General features: G+C 36.4%; 1 protein-coding gene across 1 annotated transcript; it reads left to right on the top strand.

Moving 5' to 3' along the window:
• The first annotated feature begins 1,051 nt into the window (after positions 1-1,051).
• LOC131046604 (transcription factor MYB92) lies at positions 1,052-4,092 on the top strand. The gene is made up of 3 exons (XM_057980382.2): positions 1,052-1,279; positions 1,584-1,713; positions 2,876-4,092. The coding sequence occupies exons 1-3, from the start codon at positions 1,147-1,149 to the stop codon at positions 3,798-3,800; spliced, it is 1,188 nt and encodes a 395-aa protein (XP_057836365.1). The 5' UTR covers positions 1,052-1,146; the 3' UTR covers positions 3,801-4,092.
• Positions 4,093-23,548: the final 19,456 nt, after the last annotated feature.

Here is a 23,548-nt window from a genome sequence, read left to right as displayed (position 1 = left end):
TTCTTTCTTGAGGCATTCAACTTTTAATTGAAAAAAGATACTTTGAGAATGATATCTCTACATATTTATACTTAATACATATCTCAATATATATATATATATGTGTGTGTGTGTGTGTGTGTGTGTGTGTGTACATATATATACATATATAAATACACACACACACACATATATATGCTAGTTTAATATAGTTTAGAGAAGGATATCTCTCGTTTAATAATATATATAAAACATTGCGGAGACATCCAACATTTAATTAAGAATTTGACCAAAAAATAGATACTTCAAAAAGGATAGCTTTCCTCATAATTTATATATTATATAAGGGAAGCGTACTAGTAACCATTATAGCTAACTTCATGCACCCACAGATTTTAAACGATACAACAGGATTTGACTTTTTTTTTGTGTTGTCAATAATGATGTACAACTGAACTAATTATGATCCAAAAATACTTAAAATGAAACGATTATTGCTATATATGAAATTTATTAATAAATTTTTAAATTTTTTTCATTTCTATTAAAATTAACAATTGAAAGATTGAATGCGCAAGGAATAAGATGAGTCTAGTTTAACACCGTTTGGAGATTGGTCAGTCGAAAACAAATCTCCCACCAAAATTTATTGGATCCAAGGTAATTCAGCAGACAAAACCAAAAAAACAGCCGTATAGTTAAAAGCATCAATTTACGAGAAATTATGGGAAACCCAATGTGAAAAACGCGTTGAAGTGCAGTCATTTTCACGGCGCTCCCGTGGTAATAATAACAAATCACTTTTTACTTCAATCCAGTTACCCGTGTGTGCTAAAGAAAAAGAAAGAGCTGGCGTTGACGCTGTTAACAAACCGGCGGCGTGGGGAACAAAACGCTGACCAGGAAATTGACTGGAAAGTAAGCAAAGAGAGAGAAGAAAATAAAAATAAATAAAAAATTGAAGCGGTTTGCCCGGTTGTCCTTACTTACTTGCCAGGCTGCTCCCCATGAAGGCCGCCTCTGACGTTGACCTCTCTCTTTCTATTTATCCATTCCCCCACATCTCTTCCTCTTCGTCTTCTGCTGCACTTTTTATTCCAAACACAAAGATTTTCTCTTTTGTTTTTTGTCCAAGACAAGAGAAAAGAGAAGAGAACTCGGGTACTCATGGGTCGTGCACCGTGCTGCGACAAAGTGGGGCTGAAGAAAGGCCCCTGGACTCCTGAAGAGGACGACAAGCTCGTCTCTTATATTCACCAGCACGGCCATGGCAGCTGGAGAGCCCTTCCCCAGAATGCTGGTATTCTAATAATACCACTACTCTTCTCTATTCTGCTAAAGATGGTCTTTTTTTTGGGCAAATAGAATTAAAAGTGGGGGCGACCTTGTTGTTTTTATGTTTCTGGTTTTGATTGTGTATCAATTTTTATCATCAATGTTTCGGATCATATTTCTCCACTTTCTTGTTTTTATGTTTTTGATTTTGATTGTTTATCAATTTGTATCATCAATGTTTGGGATCACACTCTATGATCTATTATCGAAATGAAAGAGAATTCAAAGAGATGAGTGTCCACTTTGTTAATCTTGGTGTTTATTTGCAGGGCTTCTGAGGTGTGGGAAGAGCTGCCGTCTGAGATGGACTAATTATCTGAGGCCAGATATTAAGAGAGGAAATTTCAACGTGCAGGAAGAGCAGACAATTATTCAGCTCCATGCCCTCCTTGGTAACAGGTAATATTTGTTTTTGTGGCTCATGGAGGAGACTAATTCTTGGGATAAATAATTTTATTTTTTTTACTTGCTTTGGTGATTAACAAGAAAATTACAGGTCTCTTGAATTGAAGTTCATGTTTTTTAATTGAAACCAAATGAGTGGGGCGTTGTTTTTTATTTTTGTTTGGAGTTTTTGTGCACAGCCAGCTCTACTGGGACGTTTTGTTTCTACTGTCTTAAATTAGCTGCAGGATATTCTCTCAGCTGTATTTAATTATATGGACAGTGCGCAGACTAGTTGCTGTTTTAATTATCCCTGCCTGCGTTTATGAAGAGCTTAAACATCTGGCATGGCCATATGTCTGTATTTAAGATAGTTGGCATGAGTTTTTTTTTTGCAGTAATATAGCATTCTTCATCTAGAGGGTAATTCAAAATGTTAGATGATACATAATTGAATTTAAAAATGATATCATTAATTAGATAAGATATTTTTTAAGTTTTTCATTCCTAGATCAGACTCAAGAATTTATTTATCGTAAAGAAGAAGACGGTAATTTTAGATATTCGTTTTGTTTATTGATTTTCTTTTCTTAGTTGTATTCTAATTGTTGATGATAGCTATGCATCTCTGCTTTGTTTGAGAGTTTCTGCCTCTGCTTTCTACTTTAGATGTTTGTTGGTGAAGTGAATTGATGTATTTACATCATGATTTTCATTGAAGAGTGCACCATAGACACCCATCTATCATTTTGGCAAAGTATTTAGACGGCTGAGTAAATTTTTCAATCGACGTTCTAGATTACAACTGATCATCTACGATTTTTTTTTAATTTAGTCTCACTCATCTTCTTTTTAGCAGAGTATATAGGGTGATTTGAGTATTGTCCTGAAATTACCATGAAAGTCTTTATCCTGATTTTTCGATCCAATCTCATCATCCATGGGCTAGTTCTTCCTTGACTGTCCATCTTCATTTCAACAAATTATATATGTAACTGAGTAGCAGTGTAAATTTTTTAACAACATTCTGATCGATTAAATGTTGATTAAAAAACTTGAAAAACACTGGGTGAAAACTTCACTCCATGTGTACCAGTACTAATTTTGGATAAATGTTTTATAAAATGGGGATTTTCGACTTCTAACTATCTGTTTATGCATCGAACTTAATGTGCAGATGGTCGACCATAGCAACCCATCTTCCAAAGAGGACAGACAACGAAATAAAGAACTACTGGAACACGCATCTGAAGAAGCGGCTGTCCAAAATGGGCATAGATCCCGTAACACACAAGCCCAAATCTGAATCCCTTGCCCTAGCAGAGGGACAATCCAAGAGCACTTCAGCCCTGAGTCACATGGCGCAGTGGGAAAGCGCAAGACTAGAAGCCGAAGCTCGTCTAGCGAAGCAGTCGAGGCTGAGGTCAAGGGGGAGCTTATTCGCAAGCCATATGACCCTGCCATCTCCCACAGAAGTCCTAAGAACCAGAACTCCCTGGAACAGGGACCCATTAAAGCTCCAGGCAACCGCCAGGTGTCTGGACGTGCTGAACGCCAAGCTGTTACAAGATCCCACAACAACAAACCCATTAATGGAATCCTCTCCGACTTCCAGCCTGAGTTTCACCGAAGGATCTGCATTCGATCAGAAATCAGGGAGGTCCCAGGTTCAATTCCCAATGCCCTCCATTGACACCCTCAGCCAAGCTCTCAACGAAAAGAAGCCCTTACCAGACGAGCTAGCCCGGTCTCTCACGGACACCGACAACGACAACGACGTCAAGAGTTCGAATCCCGGAGACCCAAATCTTGTACTGTTCCAGGAGTTTATGCCCTTCCCCCCTCGGTGCTCCAGCCCGCCATCGGTCTCTTCGCCCGAGGAACATTCCATGCTGGCTAATGATGATGATGACACGACTGCAACTACAACTCCTTCTTTGGAAGATTGCTTCAACACAGATTATCTTCTCGATCTCACTGAATCACCCAACTGTAATGAACTGCTCGAAGAGCAAACCTCCATGACAAAGGATTACTGGAGCAATATACTGAACCTGGTAAATTCTCCAGAACGCGATTCCCCAATTCACCCAATCTTCTAAATTACTCAACCCATTAGCAGCAGCAGCAGTTAATTACTGTTAAAAGAGCCTATTTTGTACATGTTTACCGTGTCAACTTACAGTGTCCCTCTCCTACTAAAAGTCATACATGTCAATGTAATCCATCCCTATCCAAGATTACAAAATGTAATCCATCCCCATTACAAAATGTTTTATCCCTATCCAGGATTACAAAATGTAATCTATCCCCATTGTCAAGGTTATCAAAAATGATAATTTTGTTTCTTAATCTCAATCATAATTCCGTTTTGTCAATGGTAAATTGCAAATATACCTAGTTTGTATGAACTGCAAGTCTCTCTTTGTCAATCTTATTCATTCATGGAGAGCCATGTGCGAATGTAATGCTGTTTAGAAATGGCTTGGAATTGAATTCTCTTTTGTCTTTGTGGACACGTGAAGATTCACATCACGCGTTTACTTGCTAGTAATTTGTAGTACAATCTTCTTTCATTGATCTTCATAGCGAAAGCTATGATGAGACAGGGTGGGCTAAGGCTCTTTTTGACTTTTTATCTGCCACTCTCACCATTCCTTTAATGAGGGGCACCATCTTTATTGCTTAGCTCAGACATTGTCTGAATTACCCTACTTTTGGATCGTTCTTGTTTGGGAATGTAATAAAGTGGTCACAAGGGAATGACTCAACTATTTTACTGCAAGAATTTACAACTATTGTGCTGCAAATTGTGTACTTGCCATGAGGCATTGAAGTCTAAATCTAAATGCTTTGAAGATATAATGTCATCATGTAATATAATCCTCAAATAAGAACACTTGCTTATATACATATAGGGTTAAAAAGATGCATGCTTTAATTTAGGTAGTAAAATTGGGATATATATTTGTAATAAATGTATATTAATTAAGAAGGATGATTATGAGTATTTGACTTTATAATTGATAAATGGAAAAGGTGTTAATGAAATTTTGGGCTGCAGTTATTCTGGTTCCAAAAACGTTTCAATCGTATTGTTGTACACCGAAAACAATCTTCATATTATACAACAGGGGGTCAGTGGTTGCAACGCTTCTATCGAGTCTCACAGTCATTATGTGTCTATTCTGCAATTTTTTTGTCTACTTAACACAAAAGTTATGCATCATATGATATCGTGATTTTGGAGCTAGATTAGTCGTGTCCTTTATTTTGAGGTGATTCGCTATCTCTAAAAAATTGATGGGCCTAGATCTAATGACTATATTAGGTTCTATTTCGTTTTAGAAAATTATGTCATTTAGTCTTGAACATTGTGAGTTCGGTCTTGAGTTCTATGGAATTGATTTACATCATAGGTTTGATTTGTGTTTACATGGGATCTATTTGATAGGATGTATTCCTAACAAATTGTCCAACTTTATCTTTGAAATAGTTGAACTTGTCAAGGTGGTGTCTAGACATTGGTTGGGAGTTCATCATTTCAATAAGGGATCATGTTCCCTTAGGTTAAGCCCCTTTTGATAGGTCAAAGTAATGGTGACGAATGATATCAAAGAAAAGATGTACACAAGCTTTGCAAGTAGCTTCTATGATGACGTGTGTAGATCAATTTCTTTGTTGGCCTTTAGAAATTCAAAGTGTGCTCTAATAATTCTCCTTCTAATCACATATATTTTTAGATTAATTGCACATTGAATGTTTTAGAACTTTTGGCCCTAACCATTTCTCCCTAATTAGCTACTTTTGTATTGAGAATTATTAATAGAAACATCAAACACATATTCTTTGTAAGTCACCCATTTTGCAACATTGGTTTATCAAACATGCTTGAGAAGTAGTGGTAGCCGCTTTTTCCTCTATGATGACATATGTAGATCAATTTCTTTGGTGGCCTTTAGAAACACAAAGCTTACTCTAATAATTCTCCTTGTAATCACATATATTATCTAGATTAGTTACACATTGAATGTGTTAGTACATGTTGCCCTAACAATAAATATTCATAATTAATCAATGCTCTAACTATAAATATTCCTAATAATTAATCACTTTTGCATCAAGCTTATTAATAAAAATATTGGACACATGCTTTGTAATTCATCCCTTTTTCAAACTTGATTCGTCTAACATGCTTCAGAATTAGTAGTTTCTTTGGGCAAGATTACTACAAATATATTGTATTAAGCATTTCTTTAAGAGTTTTTCCTCTTGAAGAAGCTAATAATATATTGTAATGTGAATATTTTATTTCAATGCAATATTATCTATGCATTTCTGTTTATAACAAATATTTTTAAAATTTTAATTATTTGGCTAATCTCTTCTAGGGGGGACCATAATGTTCAATATCAAAGCTCTTTTCCTATTGAAACATATTCATTTTGGAAAATAAGGTGTCTCAACCTTTGCAATTTCCTAATATTTGTTAATTAATTAATTGATTATTTTCCTATGTAATTGTTTATGTGCATTTGATGATGTCATTTTGTGGGAGAGGAACTATTGTTAGATTCTACAAGAAGTGAGAACCAAGCTAAGATCTGGTGTCGGTTGTAGATCACATGCAACTCCAAGAAATAATTAATCAAAGATCAAAATGGTTGAATGAAGAGAAATTTGAAATGAGAGAAAAATAGAGACAAAGGAAGAGAATTTTGAGAAGACTCTCACTAAGCTATCACTGAACTAGTGAAGGTGAGAGTATAGTGCTTATTATATAGAAAAATAATACCATATACATCCAAGAGGTGCATTAACTCCCACTCCCCATAAAATTTGAGAGGTTTTACCTACTTGGTAAATGCCAAAACATGTGGCATAACCTCCTTACATGAAAAAAAGAATTATAAATGTGGCACATAAAGTTGAAAGATGGTGAGAAATCCAACTACCCCATAACCTACTTAAAAAATGACAAAATAGTGGTTATGAGAGGTGGCACAACAAACCAAAAGAGGGTGTGTAACTCAACTACCCATGAGTAGGTGGGAGTTACACATGTAGTTGAAGTATTTTGCCATGTGTCCTCATAAATTAACCACTCCTAATAACCTAAGAAAGCTTAAATAATATGTGTAAGAAAATAAATACCCCCCTAACATAAGAAAAAATAAAAAGCCTACACTAACATCCCCCTTAATCATAGCTTAGATGGGTGAAAAGATGAGTCTTGACAAATGAGGCCATGTTAGGTACCCCTTGTACATAGATATTCCCTCCAAGAGAAGAATCCCCCACCCCACATCAATAGACCCTCTCACATGCACTTCAACAGGACTATCATCGCCCATTAGTGTGGAAGGCATATAACATGGCTCTAAAGAGGTGAAATCATCTTCTAAAGAAGCCATGTGATGTGAAGCACATGATTTAATTATCCAAGAATTTGGTTGTGAAGCAAAAACAACTAGGGCCTTACCCTTTCCTCTCCCCTTACCTTTTTCGATGTCCTTAGAAGATCCTTTTGATGAACTCTATTTGACTAAATCAGGCACCTTGATATTGTTCCTTTCTAGAAGATGTGAAAGGTGATCAATTTATTTTTTAAACACTTATGTTCGTCAAGGCCAAGCCACTTACAGTAAGAACACTTGACCTTCTCCTTCTTAGGTTGTTCACCTTTTGACGAAGAGGTCTGATTATCTACTTTTGAAGTAGCAAATTTCTAATCTTTCTTCTTCTCTCCTTGGTTCTTTTGTTTGTTATGTTTCTTATTAAACTTTTTTTGTTCTTTTGTTCCTTGATTTACAACTAATGCATGTGACTTATAAGTTTTTATTGTACCTATTTCAATCAATTTGTCCTTCTCCCTAGTGAGCTCCACAACTAATTCATCTAGAGAAGACATTTTGAATGTGGTACCTAGGGCATATTTTGTACAATAAAATTTAAAAACAAACATTGAATAGTTAGGACTAAGATTAGAAATAATACTCAACATCAATTTCTTATCATCCTTCTTAACTCAACAATGTTCAAACTGCAATCTTATAGATTTTAGTTTTATGAAGAAGTCTTGTGTGGTGTCAAAATTAGTTGGACTCAACCCTACATGAGTTCATTCTCCAATTGATGACCTCTTAACTCATCCTTCTTAACAAATAGGGTTTCCAAAGTGGTCCACAATCCATTTGGTGTAGTGATAGATTCAATATGAAAAAGAAGGTTAGGGGAGACTAACATATACTCTGGTACCAAAGGCTTCATCATATTTATTAAACCATTTTATCTTTTTTGCATCATCCCAAAGTTTAGTTTTGAGTCCCTTTATAACATGATGATATCCATGTCTTTTTAGATGTATTATCATCTTATATTTCCATTCAAAATAATTGTATGGTGTTAAAAAAGGAGCTGCAGATGCATCCATGATAGCAGAAAAGAAGATTGAAAAAAATAAGGAAAGTGCAAAAAAGAAGACACATAAGACACCCCCTATGTCCACTAGTTTCAATAATCAAACCCCAAATATTACAAGGTTGGCACTTTAAAATTTGTGCATTTACAAGACCTTTTATTAAATTACAATGCTTTCTAGGGTTCCAATGACAAAAAATACAAAGTTTTAATATAAAAAAATATCCTTATAGTTACGTAATACTCTTAAATGTCTTTCCAACGACTATTCATTTTTTAAAAATAGAGCTTTGAAGTGAAAGATATGGCTTGTTAAAGAGTAAAAATATGTAGTTGATTCAAACTACAATATCTAATGAAAAATGACAAAAAAATATCAATGAAAACCATGTGAATGGAAAGTTCTCATTTCCATCTTTCCATCAAGTACTCGTTGAAAAAATTCAACACCTAAGGCAATAGTTATGCAATTTTTTTAAAAGTTACTAAATATGCCAATCAAAAATGGCTCATGCCCTATTCAACCTCATTTTTTTGCAAAATTTATTGATTTTATGGAAAAAAGAGAAGACACCTAGAAGTTTTTCAATTCTTGGAAGCAAACCTACAAATAATTTTTCTTGCAAGGGTATGTGCACCAAGTTGTGGTACCAAAAGGCGGTCTTAAGATGCCACTTTTTTTCTAAAATCAGCAAAGTCTGAACTTCAACGACGAATTGAAGATAGTTACACTCCAAATTTGAAGATGAAACAAGAACAAGAGTCAGAGTGTGTTAGAATATTTAATCTTTACTTAGCCTAGGTTTATTTTTATTTAGTTTAGGATATTCCTTTGGAATTCCTACATGTAAGTTGTCCTCTAGTACATGTGTGAGGACAAGTCATTTCTTTTATTTTCCTTTATTAAGGAATATTAGATTTCCTCCATAAGAGGATGTGGACACATGGCACACACATTTTATGAATGGTGGCATTCATAGATTTGGGAGTTACTTTGTAACTCCTCTCCTCATCTCTATTTAAGAGATGCCTCCTCTCTCATTTCTTCTTAATGACAATATTGTAAAGAGCTTCTTGCTCTCTCTCTCTCTCTTTCATTTTTAGGCATTGCCTCATTCATAATATCACAAGGGGTTTTTCTTTGCTTTTCCCCTTTCAAAAGTTCTTGTGCCTCCTTCTTCACATTTGGGTGATGCTCCAAGGTCTTTGCTTTTCTCATGGTAACAATTACTTCATCATAAACTTTCTTGGATTAATTTTCCTTTCCTTGCTCTTTTATTTCCTTATATGGTATCAGAGTAGGTTTCTAATCCTTGTTTTAAGTTAACATTGATGAAGGTTACCATTCTGTGGAGTTCACCTTGTTGGAGGCATTCTTGAGAGGAGAAGAAGTTCTTTTACTAATATTTTCTATTGTGCAGGGTTTTGGTTTCAGATTTTTAACTTTTTTTTCAAACTTGTTAACAAGTTTGCCTGCAGGTTTAATCTCCTATTCTAGTTAGTTTTTATTTTAAAAAAAGGGCTTTGGAAGGCTTGCCGCCAAAGTTCCTTCTTTCTAGTTTAAATTTAATTATTTTTAAAGTTTTGGAAGGCTTGCCGCCAAAACTCCGGTGCTAACTTCTTTTCCTGCATACTTTAGATTTCATATTCATTTGTTTTGGAAGGCTTGCCGCCAAAACAGTTTCATCATAAAGTTGTTTCTCTTATTCATATTGCAGGTTCTCACATTTTGTTTACTTGCAAGCTTTTTTGATTAAAAAAAGGAAATTTAAGCTTCCTTGCAGGATTTTGTTATCAAATTTTCTCATTTTCTAACCTCATTCACAGAATACTAATCTTTTTAATATCTATTTCTCTTTTATGTTTGTGCTTATTTCAACCTGGTTTACTTTAAATAATAAATCTTACATTTTATTCCTCTCTGGAAGTTTGTTTCTGTGAGATATTTTGATCATGCACAGAGAAATCAGTCTGTGTGAATAAGTGAATACATTTTATTCAGAAAAACAAGTTCACCAACACATGCGTGTAATCTTCCAGTAAATCGCATATTTAAATAATTTTGATGGGTGTTCTGTTTTAGTTCACTGTATTCATTTATTCTCAATAGTACAAAGAGGTCTGCTAAAGAAATTACAGTATTTTTTTTAAAACACTGTATTCATTTTTTGAAACTCATCAACAAGAATTATTTCAGCCTTTGAGGTTTGTGTGAGGATAGGACCTGCATAAGTTTATCATTAAGGGACAGACAGCATATGCCTTTACACCCTTAGACTCTAAGATTGGCTTCATTTGAGCTCAGCCTTTGAGTGTGAGCCCTACTTCTGAACTTAATGCAGGCATTCCGAATGCATTCCTAATCTCATAAATAATGATAAAAAATTTTCTACTTCGATCAATTTCGATACAAGCAGTTTAAAACTCTGTAAACAACATCAATCAGATCCTCAAACGCCAGGCAAAACAAATCTGTGTTCATCGCCTAAAATCTGTGGGCATCGCTTAAAATCTGTGGGCATTGCCTCCTTTCTCCCAACATTACCACCTTAAAAATATAAATATACTAGTTAAATAGAAGATTTGAATCTCTACAAATAACATTTTAATTTCACATTATTCTGTGAACTGAAACTTAACGGGGTGAAAGAGTCTCGAACCTCTTGGACCTGCCCTCTATCATCCTAAATCTCTCAAAGCCAGTGACCCCCGTACACCGTGTGACAAAATCCCTCAGCAATATCAGAACTTTGGTTTCTTTTTTTTGTCTTCTTAAAAGGTTATTCATAAATATCGAACTCATCCTCGGCTGCTAAACATTTAATAGCCGAAGCACCTCGCCACCATTGTTAACAAGTTTGAATGGTATACTTTGTGTGAAGGGAGCCCAAAACCAGTTACCGTGGCATTGCTGTTTGATCAACAAAACTGTTAAACTTGTATCTTTGTCTTTGTCTCTGTAACCTGCAAAATAAATAGAAATCTTTGACATAACTCGCATAGCCCTCGCATAGCATTCCAGCGTTGATCTTCCTTCCAGCGTTGATCTCTGCATAGCAATTCCAAACCCTAAAACCCGTTAAAAAATGCCTCTGCAGAGTATCGCCATAATTTTAGATATCAAGTTAAAAAAACGTCTCTGCAGTCATCTGTCATCTGACAATGCCATTTTAATATATACAAAATTTTCGATAGTCTATTAACTTTTTTTTTTAAAAAAAACATTTAGTTATAAAGTTTTTTTAAAAAATTTAAAATAAATTAAAGTTTTTTTGAATAAAGTGTTTTTTAATAAAGCTTTTAATATAAAATCGATTTATTTTGTTATTAAGACTTACAATTTATTTAAATAAAATTTAAAAAAAAATCAATTTCAATTTGTTATTAAAATATAATTTTTTCTTTGGTAAATTTTTTTTGTTTAAAAATTTGTTATTTAAGATTTGAATATAACATTTTTTTTACATAACTTTTGTTATAATTCTTACTCAAATCTGGTTTATTTTTTAAATCAAGGAGGTTAATTTTTATCTTTTTAATCAAAGGGGTAATTTTTTTTTACAAACTATTATTTTGCTATCATGTCTACATTAATTCCAGAAATTAAATTAAATAGTTCCAATTATCATTCTTGGAAAACACATATCTCGTTTATTTTTCGTTTCAAACACCTTTTGGATGTTGCGACTGATAAAACATTTGAACCCGCTACATCTGCTCCTCAAGCCGACCTAGATAGATGGAAGGCTCAAAATGAGGAAGCACTTGGTTTAATTGGTATTTCAATGGTTCCTGATTTGTATGTTTTAATTGGAAATTGTACAAAAGCACATGAAGCTTGGGAAATTTTAAAAACTACTTATGATAGCTCAAATGAATCCCGAAAAATTCAACTTCAAGATCAACTTGAAGATCTAAGGTATACGGATTTTAAAACTATGGATGAATTCTTATTAAAGTTTGATTCTGTTAATAGTCAATTAACTGGTTTAGGAGTTACTCTAGCTGATTTACGTTTAATTCATCTTATTCTTAAAAAATGTCTTCCTCGCCAATTTCAACAATTTATTACCAATATTCATGCTCAACTTGCTATTCCTAGCTTAGCTACTCAATTAACATATGATATTTTTCGTAATTTATTGCGTCAAGAGGAAGCTAAATTAATTCAATTTGGTACTCTTAAAAGTAGTGAACATGCTTTTATGTCTAAAAATCAAAATCATAATAATAACTTTAGATCCAATAATAATAAACATAATCATAATCATAATAATAATCATCATAACAATCACAAATCTTCTAATTATCAATCTCATTCTAAATCCTATCATAATAATTCTCATAATAATAATCATAATAATACGTACAATAATCAAAGGAATAATTCTCAAACAAGACCCCATTGCACATATTGTGGGAAAGATGGACATATTACTAATAATTGTTTTAAGAAACAAAATGGTAAAAAGCCCATGAATCAGAATAATCAAAATAATCAACATAAACCTCATTATAAGAAGGGTAATAATAATAATGGTAATTCATCTCGTCATGCATTTACATGTACTTATAATGTTTCTCAACCACTTGAGTGGATTATTGATTCTGGTGCATCTCAACATGTTACTTCTCATAAAGAATGTTTTGAATCTTAGCATCCCGATACTTCTAATATTCCTGTTCAATTAGCTAATAATCATAGTTGTAAAGTTGAAGCTATTGGTGATGTGAATGTTCCTAATGGGAAATTACATGATGTTCTTTATGTTCCTGAATTAAAATCAAATTTGATTTCAGTTCCTAAACTTTGTCAAGATTATAAGATTAACTTTTATAGGGGCGTATGTTATATCATTGATCCAAACACTAATCATGTTATTGCTACTGCTAAAATGGATGGTGATAACTTATTCAAGTTCTATGAATTTGCTCCTCCAAAGTATTCTTTGCTTACTACTGTTGATTTTACTATATGGCATGAAAGACTTGGCCATCTCAATTCTGATTATATTTCATTGATGCAAAAAGCAAATATGGTTGATGGATTGCCTAGTATTGTTCCTTCTCAAATTGTTTGCAATGGTTGCATGAGTGGTAAGATGCATAGGGAACCCTTTCCTCATGGTCAATCTTGGAGGGCATACACTAAATTGCACCTCGTTCATAGTGATCTCTTGGGTCCCATGGAGAATCCCTCCATCCAAGGTTCAAGGTATGCACTTACCTTTGTTGATGATTTTTCAAGAAGAACATGGATATATTTCCTTCATAGTAAGGATCAAGTGCTTGATGTGTTTATTGAATTTCATATGTTTGTAGAAAGGCAATCTGGTTCTAAAATTAAGATTCTTCGTACTGACAATGGAAGAGAATATGTCAATAATGCATTTAATGCTTATTTGAAATCTTTTGGAATTAAACATGAGCTTACCGTTCCTTATACACCACAACAAAATGGTGTGGCAGAACGGAAGCATAGGACAATTGTTGAAATGGCTAGATGTTTATTGCATGCTAAAAATATGGATTACAAGTTTTGGGCTGAAGCTATGGCTTGTGCAACATATTTAATTAATAGAACACCTACCAAAGCCTTAAAGGATAAAACTCCTGAAGAAGCTTGGTCTGGTAGAAAGCCTAATTTGCAGCATTTAAGAATTTTTGGTTCCATAGCTTATGTTCACAAACCTAAGGAGAAAAGGAAAAAATTAGATGCTAAATCTTCTCCTTTTATTTTTGTTGGTTATGATGAAAATACTAAAGGTTATAGAGTTTACAATCCTATTACTAACAAGGTAAAAGTTGCAAGAGATGTTTGTATTGCAGAAAAGGGCATTCATGATTGTTCTAAAGTGAAGGATGATGAACTTGGTCAAACCAAAGTTGTGCTTATGGAGGACCAACCTCCTTCTCTTAACCCTACTCCTAATGCATCTCTTTCTATTCCTTCTAGTGATAGTGATGATGATAATAATAACTCTACTCCTCATGACTCTTCTTCTAGTGATGAATCCATTACTTCTAAAAGAAGACCTAAATGGTTTAAATCTTTAATTCAAGATAGTGATGAATACTTAGCTAGAATGGATAAACTTCAAGCTAGGAGAGTTAATTATTGTAATTATGCTTTAATGACTACTATTATGAATTCTAATGATCCTAAAACATTTGATCAAGCTAAAAATCAACCACATTGGCAAAAAGCAATGAAGGAAGAATATGATACTTTAACTTCTAACCACACTTGGGATTTAGTTCCCTTGCCTCATGGTAAAAATCTTGTTTCTTGCAAGTGGCTTTATAAAACCAAATTGAATGCTAATAATCAAGTTAGTAAATTTAAAGCTAGATTAGTTGCTAGAGGTTTTTCTCAAATTGAAGGCTTAGATTATACTGAAACTTTTGCTCCTGTTGCTAAAATGCCTACAATTAAACTTGTGCTTGCTTTAGCTTCTAGAATGAATTGGCCTATTCACCAAATGGATGTTAAAAGTGCTTTTCTTAATGGTGATTTACATGAGGAAATTTATATGTCTCAACCTCCTGGTTTTATTAAAGAAGGTAATGCACACTTAGTTTGTAAATTAAAGAAATCAATTTATGGATTAAAGCAATCTCCTAGGGAGTGGTATTCAAAGATTAATGAATTCTTTCTTTCTCAAGGCTTTATTAGAAGTAAAAATGATCCTAACTTGTATATTAAACATAGTGAAGATGATATTATAATTATTATCTTGTATGTAGATGATTTGATTCTTACTTCAAGTTCCAATACTTTGATTTCTGATATTAAGTTTCAACTTAATCAAAAATTTCAAATGACTGATTTAGGTTTTTTACATTATTTCTTAGGAATGCAAATTTGGCAAACCTCTAAAGGAATTTTCTTATCTCAAAGTAAATATGCTCAAGATCTCATAAATAAGTTTAAAATGAATGATGCTCATCATGTTTCAATTCCTATTGAATTAGGCACTAAGTTAATGCTTGATATGCAAACTCCTCTTGTTGATCCTACTTTGTATAGACAATTAGTTGGAAGTTTAAATTATTTAACTCTTACTAGGCCCGATATTGCTTATAGTGTTGGTTTGGTTTCAAGATTTATGTCTAAACCTCAACAAACACACTTTAAAGTTGCTAAAAGAATTTTAAGATATATTAAAGGAACAATGAATGTAGGTTTGTTTTATGATGCAAATTCTGATTTTACTTTAAAAGGTTTTACTGATTCCGATCTAGGTGGAGATCCCAATGATGGGAAATCTACTTGTGGATATTGTTTTTTTGTTGGTTCAGGAGCAATTTCTTGGAATAGTAAAAAGCAACAATCTACCTCTCTTGGATCCACTGAAGCTGAGTACAAAGGATGCACTAATGCTTCCAAAGAAGTCTTGTGGCTTAGAAGATTACTTGAAGATTTGGGTCTACCTCAACACGAATCAACTCCATTGTATTGTGACAACCAAAGTGCCATTGCCTTGGCTAAAAATCCAGTTTTCCATGCAAGGACAAAACACATTGCTCTCCAACACCACTTTATTAGAGAACAAATTGAAGACAAGCAAGTTTCACTCCTCTATTGCAAGGGGGAAGACCAAGTTGCAGATATTTTGACCAAGCCACTTTGTAAAGAAAAATTCCAATTTCATTGTAAAAATCTTGGATTACAACCCATTGAAGGGTTTGATGTAATCTCCCCAAGTAAAGCTTAAGGGGGGGTGTTAGAATATTTAATCTTTACTTAGCCTAGGTTTATTTTTATTTAGTTTAGGATATTCCTTTGGAATTCCTACATGTAAGTTGTCCTCTAGTACATGTGTGAGGACAAGTCATTTCTTTTATTTTCCTTTATTAAGGAATATTAGATTTCCTCCATAAGAGGATGTGGACACATGGCACACACATTTTATGAATGGTGGCATTCATAGATTTGGGAGTTACTTTGTAACTCCTCTCCTCATCTCTATTTAAGAGATGCCTCCTCTCTCATTTCTTCTTAATGACAATATTGTAAAGAGCTTCTTTCTCTCTCTCTCTCTCTTTCATTTTTAGGCATTGCCTCATTCATAATATCACAAGGGGTTTTTCTTTGCTTTTCCCCTTTCAAAAGTTCTTGTGCCTCCTTCTTCACATTTGGGTGATGCTCCAAGGTCTTTGCTTTTCTCATGGTAACAATTACTTCATCATAAACTTTCTTGGATTAATTTTCCTTTCCTTGCTCTTTTATTTCCTTATAGAGTGCTTCGAGTCTACTTTCTAAACTACTAATTTTTTTTAAAATGGTGGAGATTAAGGGCTTCAAAAAGGGGGGCCACAAAAAGTGGTCCTGTTTTTATGCAAAAAACATAACATAGCGTCTGTTGTGGCCCCCCTAAAATGTTAACTTTTTTTTTTTCATTTTTAAAATCACTTTGGTGAGAAATTAGCTAACACCTTGTAGTTTATGATAGATTTTTCAGCTAATTTTTTAATGAGTATATGATTTTTTACTAATTTTCGAAGTGGACACATCCTGAAAAACAAAAATTTGAGCGTGCTCCCCCCTAAAATCTTTGATAACTAATCAAAAATAAAAACTTTTTTTTTTAATTTTGTAGAATGGAGTCTAGTTTCTAAAAATATAAGTTTCTTCAAAATCCGATGAACGTGTAAAAAACTATACCCAAAATAGTGCATGTTGGTTTTTAACAAAAAATGGACACACTAACAAAAGAAATTATGGATGAAAGCCTTAATGAAATCAAAATGCGAAAAAAATTACATGCTTGGATAGCTAAGAGAGAGATTGAGGTTGCTATGGTGTGTGTTTTTAGTTTCATTGAAACACATGCAAACCTGATGGAGAGCACGGCCAAAAATATGTGAATTTTTTTAATCTTCTAATAAAAACACGTCTCAGGCCTGAAATGGTCGTCCAACCCTTTGGGTTGGATGCCCAAGTACAATCCAACCCAAAGGGTTGGTGGTTTCCAATCCAAACCATTTGGCGAGCACCAAATATGGCGCTCACAAATGCAAAATTTTGAATTTTCACATTTGGCGCTTGCCAAATATGAAAAGTCAATTTTTTGCATTTGGCGAGCACCAAATTTGGCACGTGCCAAATGTTTTGCATTGTCCAAAGTGAATGTTTTGTGAGTGTGTAGATTTTCCAATATGGGCACAATTTATATCCACCCTCAAAGGAGAATATATACATGAAATATAACATTTAAGTATAAGTCACATTTCTTATACTTTAAGTTATATTTCATGTATATATTGGCAGGATGTTTGAGAATGGTTTCAACTCTATAGGACTTATAATGTAGATTCTAGTTTTAAGAGGATCATATAAAATTTCAGACTTAGTCAAATTTCAATAATAAACATGTTCCTATTATCATTCTTCAGCTATGTATCTCACTCTCTTTATAATCTCCAAACTCTAGACCTATCTCTATCCCTCTCTTGTCTCTCTCACTTCTCTCTCCCCTCTCTAGGTAAACCCAACTTCTCTACCTTTCATTCCTTCCTTAACCCCATATCTATCCTTGACTCCCTCCCTCTCTCTTCTCTCTCATTCTCTTATTATTTCACTCCCCTCCCTCTCCATTCTCTTGGTCACTACCTATCCCTTCTATATTCTCTCTCCCCATATCTAGGTCTCTTCCTCCCTCCCTATTCACCTCACTACCTCTCCCTCCCTATATTATTACCCACCTCTCTCCCCCCCTCTAGGTATCTCACCTAATTAATTGTCCACCCTCCAGTTCTCTCCCCCCATCTTCATATTTCTATCCCTCTCCCTTACCCCTATCCATTCATGAAATCTCTCCCTCTATTCTCTCTCTCCAAACCTATCTATCTCCTCATTCCTTAGGTCTCTGAATCCCTCCATGTCTACCTCTTCATCCATCCCCTCTTAGTCATCTCTTTTCTATTCTATCTATTCCCTCTCTCCATTGTCTAGGTTGTCACCTCTCCCTCATACTCTCTCTACCTCCCTCTCTCAAATTTCTAGGTTTCTCCCTCATTCCCTCTCCACCTCTATACTTATCCATTAATGTCTCATTAGGCACCTATCTTTAAGCCCCTCTATCTATCTCTCCCATCTAGGTATTTAATCTCTCTCTCATGCTCTACATATCTCATCTCTCTATTTATCCCCTCTCTAGTTCTCTCCATTCCTCTCCACCTCTCTCTCTCCATCACCCCTTACACATATCCCTTTATAAACTCTCTCCTTCTCTTATCTCTCTCATCACCTCTTTATCTACCAAAAAATATAGATCTATTACTCACCCTTTCTTATCTCTATTTTTTCTCTCTCCCCTCTCTAGGTCTCTCCTATACTCTCTCCCTCTTTGTCTCACCCTCCCTCCTTATCTCCATATCTATCCTTCCCTCCCTCCATCTCTCCTCTTCTTATTGTTTTTCTCCACTCTCTCTCTGTTCTCTTAATGAATACCTCTCCCTCCTAACCTCTATTTCCATACTAATTTTTCTCCTTCCCTCCATCTTTACCTATCTACATCTCCCTCTTTGCCTCTTAACCCCCCTATATCTCCTTCACCTCTATCTTTCCACCCTAAGTCTCTCACCTCTCTCTTCCTAGGCTCTAGATCTCTCACCTCTATATCTCTCTCCTCTAATTCTTTCATTTCCACCTCCTTACCCCTCTTTCTCTCTTTGTGCACTTATCTCTCTTACTTCATTCTCTCTCTCCCTCACCTATATACTCTTCCCTCTCTAGGTCTCTCAACCACTCCCTACCCACCTCTCCCTTTCTTCGTAGATCTCTCTTTCTCTTTATTCTTCCCTCTCCCCTCTTTTTTCTCCCTCCCCTATATAGGATTTAGATAATGGGTTGTAGGATATAAGGTGTATGGTATGGGGTACAAGATTGATGGAACATTGTTTAGGGTAGATAGGGTTGAGGGTAGTGGTTGTATTGATACTCAGGACACCATATGACCCCTTAAGACACCATATGACCCCTTACGATACCATATGACCCCTTAAGATACCATATGACCCCTAGCAACACCATATCATATCCTAAGAGGTCATATGGTATCGTTAAGGGTCATATAGTGTCCTAAGGGGTTATATGGTGTCGTTAGGGGTCATATGGTGTCATACAGTATTCTATGTCTCCTTAGGACACCATATGACACCTAAGGACACCATATGGTATCCTAAGGGGTCACATGGCGTCCTAATGGGAAATATGGTCTTCTATGACCCCTTAGGACACCATATGACCCCTAATGACATCATATGGTGTCCTAAAGGGTCATATGGTGTTTTATGACCACTTAGAACACCATATGAGCCCTAACAAAATCATATTGTGTCCAAAGGGGTCATATGGTTTCCTAAAGGGGCATATGTTTTTCTTAGGGGTCATATGGTATTCTATGACCCCTAATGACACCATATGGTGTCCTAAGGGGTCATATGGTGCCGTTAGAGTTTATATGGTGTCCTATGGGGTCATATGGTGTTCTATAACCCCTTAGGACACCAAATGACTCCTAAAACCACCAAATGGTGTCCTACGGGTCAGATGGTGTCATATGACCCCTAACATCACCATATAGTGTCTTAAGGGGTCATATGATTTCTTAAGTGGTAACATGGTGTCTTAAGGGGTTATATGGTGTTCTATGACCCCTTAGGACACCATATGACCCCATACAACACCATATAATCCCTAATGATGCCATATGGTGTCCTAAGGGGTCATATGGTGTTCTATGAGCCCTTCGGACACCATATGACCCCTAATGACAACATATGGTGTCCTATGGGGTCATATGATGTTCTATGACCCCTTGGGACACCATATGACCCCTAAAAACACCATATGGTGTCCTAAGGGGTCATATGGTGTTCTATGTCCTCTTAGGACACCATATGACCCTGTACAACACCATGTGACCCCTCATGACACCATATGGTGTCCTAAGGGGTCATAGAATACTATATGACATCTTAGGATATGATATGACCCCTAACAACATTAGATGACCCCTTAGGACATCATATGGTGTTGTTAGGGGTCATATGGTGTCTTAAGAGGTCATAGAACACCATATGACCCCTAATGACACCATATGACCCCTAACGAAACACCTTATGGTGTTGGTAGGGGTCATATGGTGTCATATTATGTCCTAATAGGTCATAGAATACCATATGACCCCTTAGGACACCATATGATCTCTAACAACACCATACGACCCCTTAGGACACCATATGACCTCTAACAACACCATATTGTGTCTTGAGGGGTCATATGGTGTCACAAGTGCTCATGTCATGTACTAGGATATTAAAAGGGGTGATATGGTGTCCTAGGGGGTCTTAGAATGCCATATGACCCCTCAGGACACCATATGACCCCTTAAGACACCATATGGTGTCAGGGGTCATATGGTATCCTAAGGGGTCGTATGGTGTCCTAAGGGGTCATATAGTATTCTATGACCCATTAGGATGCCATATGACCCCTTAGGAAACCATATGACCCCTAATGACACCATATAGTGTCGTTAGGGGTCATATGGTGTCCTAAGGGGTCATATGGTGTCATAAGGGGCCATATGGTGTTCTATGACCCCTTAGGATACCATATGACCCCTAAGACCACCATATGGTGTCTTAAGGGGTCATATGGTGTCATTAGGTATCATATGGTGTTGTTAGGGGTCATATTATGTCCTAAGGGGTCATATGGTGTTCTATGACCCCTTAGGACACCATATGACCCCTAACAACACCATATGGTGTCCTAAGGGGTCATATGGTGTCCTAAGGGGTCATATGGTGTCCTTAGTGGTCATATGGTGTCCTTAGGGGTCATATGGTGTTCTATTACCACTTAAGACACCATATGACCCCTTAGGACATGTCATATGGTGTCGTTAGGGGTCATATGGTCTCCTAAGGGGTCATATGGTATTCTATGACCCATTAGGACACCATATGACCCCTAAGGTGCTGTTAGGGGTCATATGGTGTCTTAAGGGATTATACGATGTCCTAAGGCATTATATGGTGTTCCATGATCCCTTAGCACACCATCTGACCCCTTAGCACACCATATGACCCCTAAGGACACTATATGGTGTCCTAAGGGGTCATATGGTGTTCTATAACCCCTTAGGACACCATATGAACCCAAACAACACCATATGGTGTCCTAAGGGGTCATACGATGTTGTTAGGGGTCATATGGTGTTCTAAAGAGTCATATGGTGGTCTATGACCCCTTAGGACACCATATGGTGTCGCGAGGGGTCATATAGTCTCGTATGGGGCCATATGGTGTCCTAAAGGGACATAGAACACCATATGACCCCTTAAGACACCATATGGTGTTTTTAGGGGTCATATGGTATCCTAAGGGCTCATATGGTGTCCCAAGGGGTTAGAGAACACCATATGACCCCTTAGGACACCATATGACCCTAGGACACCATATGTTGTCATTAGGGGTCATATGGTGTTCTAAGGGGTCATAAAATATGATATGACCTCTTAGGACACCAAATGACTCGTTAGGAAATCATATGACCCCTTATGAAACCATATGGTGACGTTAGGGGTCATATGGTGTCCTAAGGGGCCATAGAATATCATGTGACCCCTTAGAACACCATATGACCCATTAGGACACCATATTACATGTCCTAAGGGGTCATATGGTGTCTCAAGGGGTCATAGAACACCATATGAACCCTAAGGGCACCATATGACCCCTTAGGACACCATATGGTGTCTTTAAGGGTCATATGGTGTCCTAAGGGGTCATAGAACACCATATGACCCCTTAGGACACAATATGACCACTAAAAACACCATATGACCCCTAAGGACACCATATGACCCCTTAGGACACCATATGGTGGTATTAGGGGTCATATGGTGTCCCAAGGGGTCATAGAACACCTTATGACTCCTTAGGACACCATATGACCCCTTAGGAAATCATATGATCCCTTAGGACATGATATGGTGATGTTAGGGGTTATATGGTGTTCTAAGGGGTCATAGAATACCATATGACCCCTTAGGACACCATATGAACCCTTAGGATACCATATGACATGTCCTAAGGAGTCATATAGTGTCTCAAGGGGTCATCGAATGCCATATGACCCATAAGAACACCATATGACCCCTTAAGACACCATATGGTGTCATTAGGGGTCATATGGTGTCCTAAGGGGTCATAAAACACCATATGACCCTTTATGACACATTATGACCCCTAATGACACCATATGAATCCTCAAGATACCATATGGTGGTCTTAGGGGTCATATGGTATCCCAAGGGGTCAAAGAACACCATATGACCCCTTATGACAGCATATGACGCCTAACACACCATATGGTGTCATTAGGGGTCATATGGTGTCCTAAGGGGTCATGTGGCATCCTAATGAGTCATAGAATACCATATGACCCCTTAGGACACCAGATGACCCCTAAGACCACCATATGATGTATTGAGGAGTCATATGGTGTCGTTAGGGGTCATATTATGTCCTAAGGGGTCATATGGTGTTATATGACCCCTTAGGACACCATATGACCCCTAACAACACCATATGGTGTCCTAAGGGGTCATATGGTGTCCTTAAGGGTCATATGATGTTCTATGACCCCTTGAGACACCGTATGACTCCTTAGGACATGTCATATAGTGTCCTAAGGGGTCATATGGTATTCTATGAGCCCTTAGGACACCATATAATCCCTAACGTCACCATATGGTGTCCTAAGGGGTCATATGATTTCCTAAGGGGTCATATGGTGTCCTAAGGGGCCATAAGGTGTTATATGACCCCTTAGGACACCATATGACCCCTAAGACCACCATATGGTGTCCTGAGGGGTCATATGGTGTCGTTAGGGGTCATATGGTTTCGTTAGGGGTCATATTGTGTTCTAAGGGGTCATATTGTGTTCTAGGGGGTCATATGGTGTTCTATGACCCCTTAGGACACCATATGACCCCTAATGACACCATATGGTGTTGTAAGGGGTCATATGGTGCCCTTAGGGTTCATATGACGCTCTATGACTTGTTGAGACACCATATGACCCCTTAGGACATGTCATATGGTGTCCTAAGGGGTCATATGATTTCCTAAGGGATCATTTGGTGTCCTAAAGGGTCATAGAATATCATATGACCCCTTAGGACACCATATGGTGTCGTGAGGGGTCATATGGTGTCATGAGGGGTCATATGGTGTCGTATGGGGTCATATGGTGTCCTAAGGGCACATAAAACACCATATGACCCCTTAGGACACCATATGGTGTTTTTTAGGGGTCATATGATGTCTTGAGGGCTCATATGGTGTCCCAAAGGGTTATAGAACACCATATGACCCCTTAGGACACCATATGTTGTCATTAGGGGT

This window comes from Cryptomeria japonica, chromosome 10 (assembly GCF_030272615.1).
Source record: "Cryptomeria japonica chromosome 10, Sugi_1.0, whole genome shotgun sequence".
In the NCBI taxonomy this organism is placed as follows: Eukaryota; Viridiplantae; Streptophyta; class Pinopsida; order Cupressales; family Cupressaceae; genus Cryptomeria; species Cryptomeria japonica.
This window is presented reverse-complemented; position numbering and strand designations above follow the sequence as displayed.

Bases quoted from the DNA above. Each gene is read 5' to 3' on its own strand.
- LOC131046604 (XM_057980382.2), top strand. From the start codon at position 1,147: ATGGGTCGTGCACCGTGCTGCGACAAAGTGGGGCTGAAGAAAGGCCCC. The intron at 1,280-1,583 runs GTATTCTAATAA...GTTTATTTGCAG, and splicing joins AGCCCTTCCCCAGAATGCTG to GGCTTCTGAGGTGTGGGAAG. The intron at 1,714-2,875 runs GTAATATTTGTT...CTTAATGTGCAG, and splicing joins CATGCCCTCCTTGGTAACAG to ATGGTCGACCATAGCAACCC.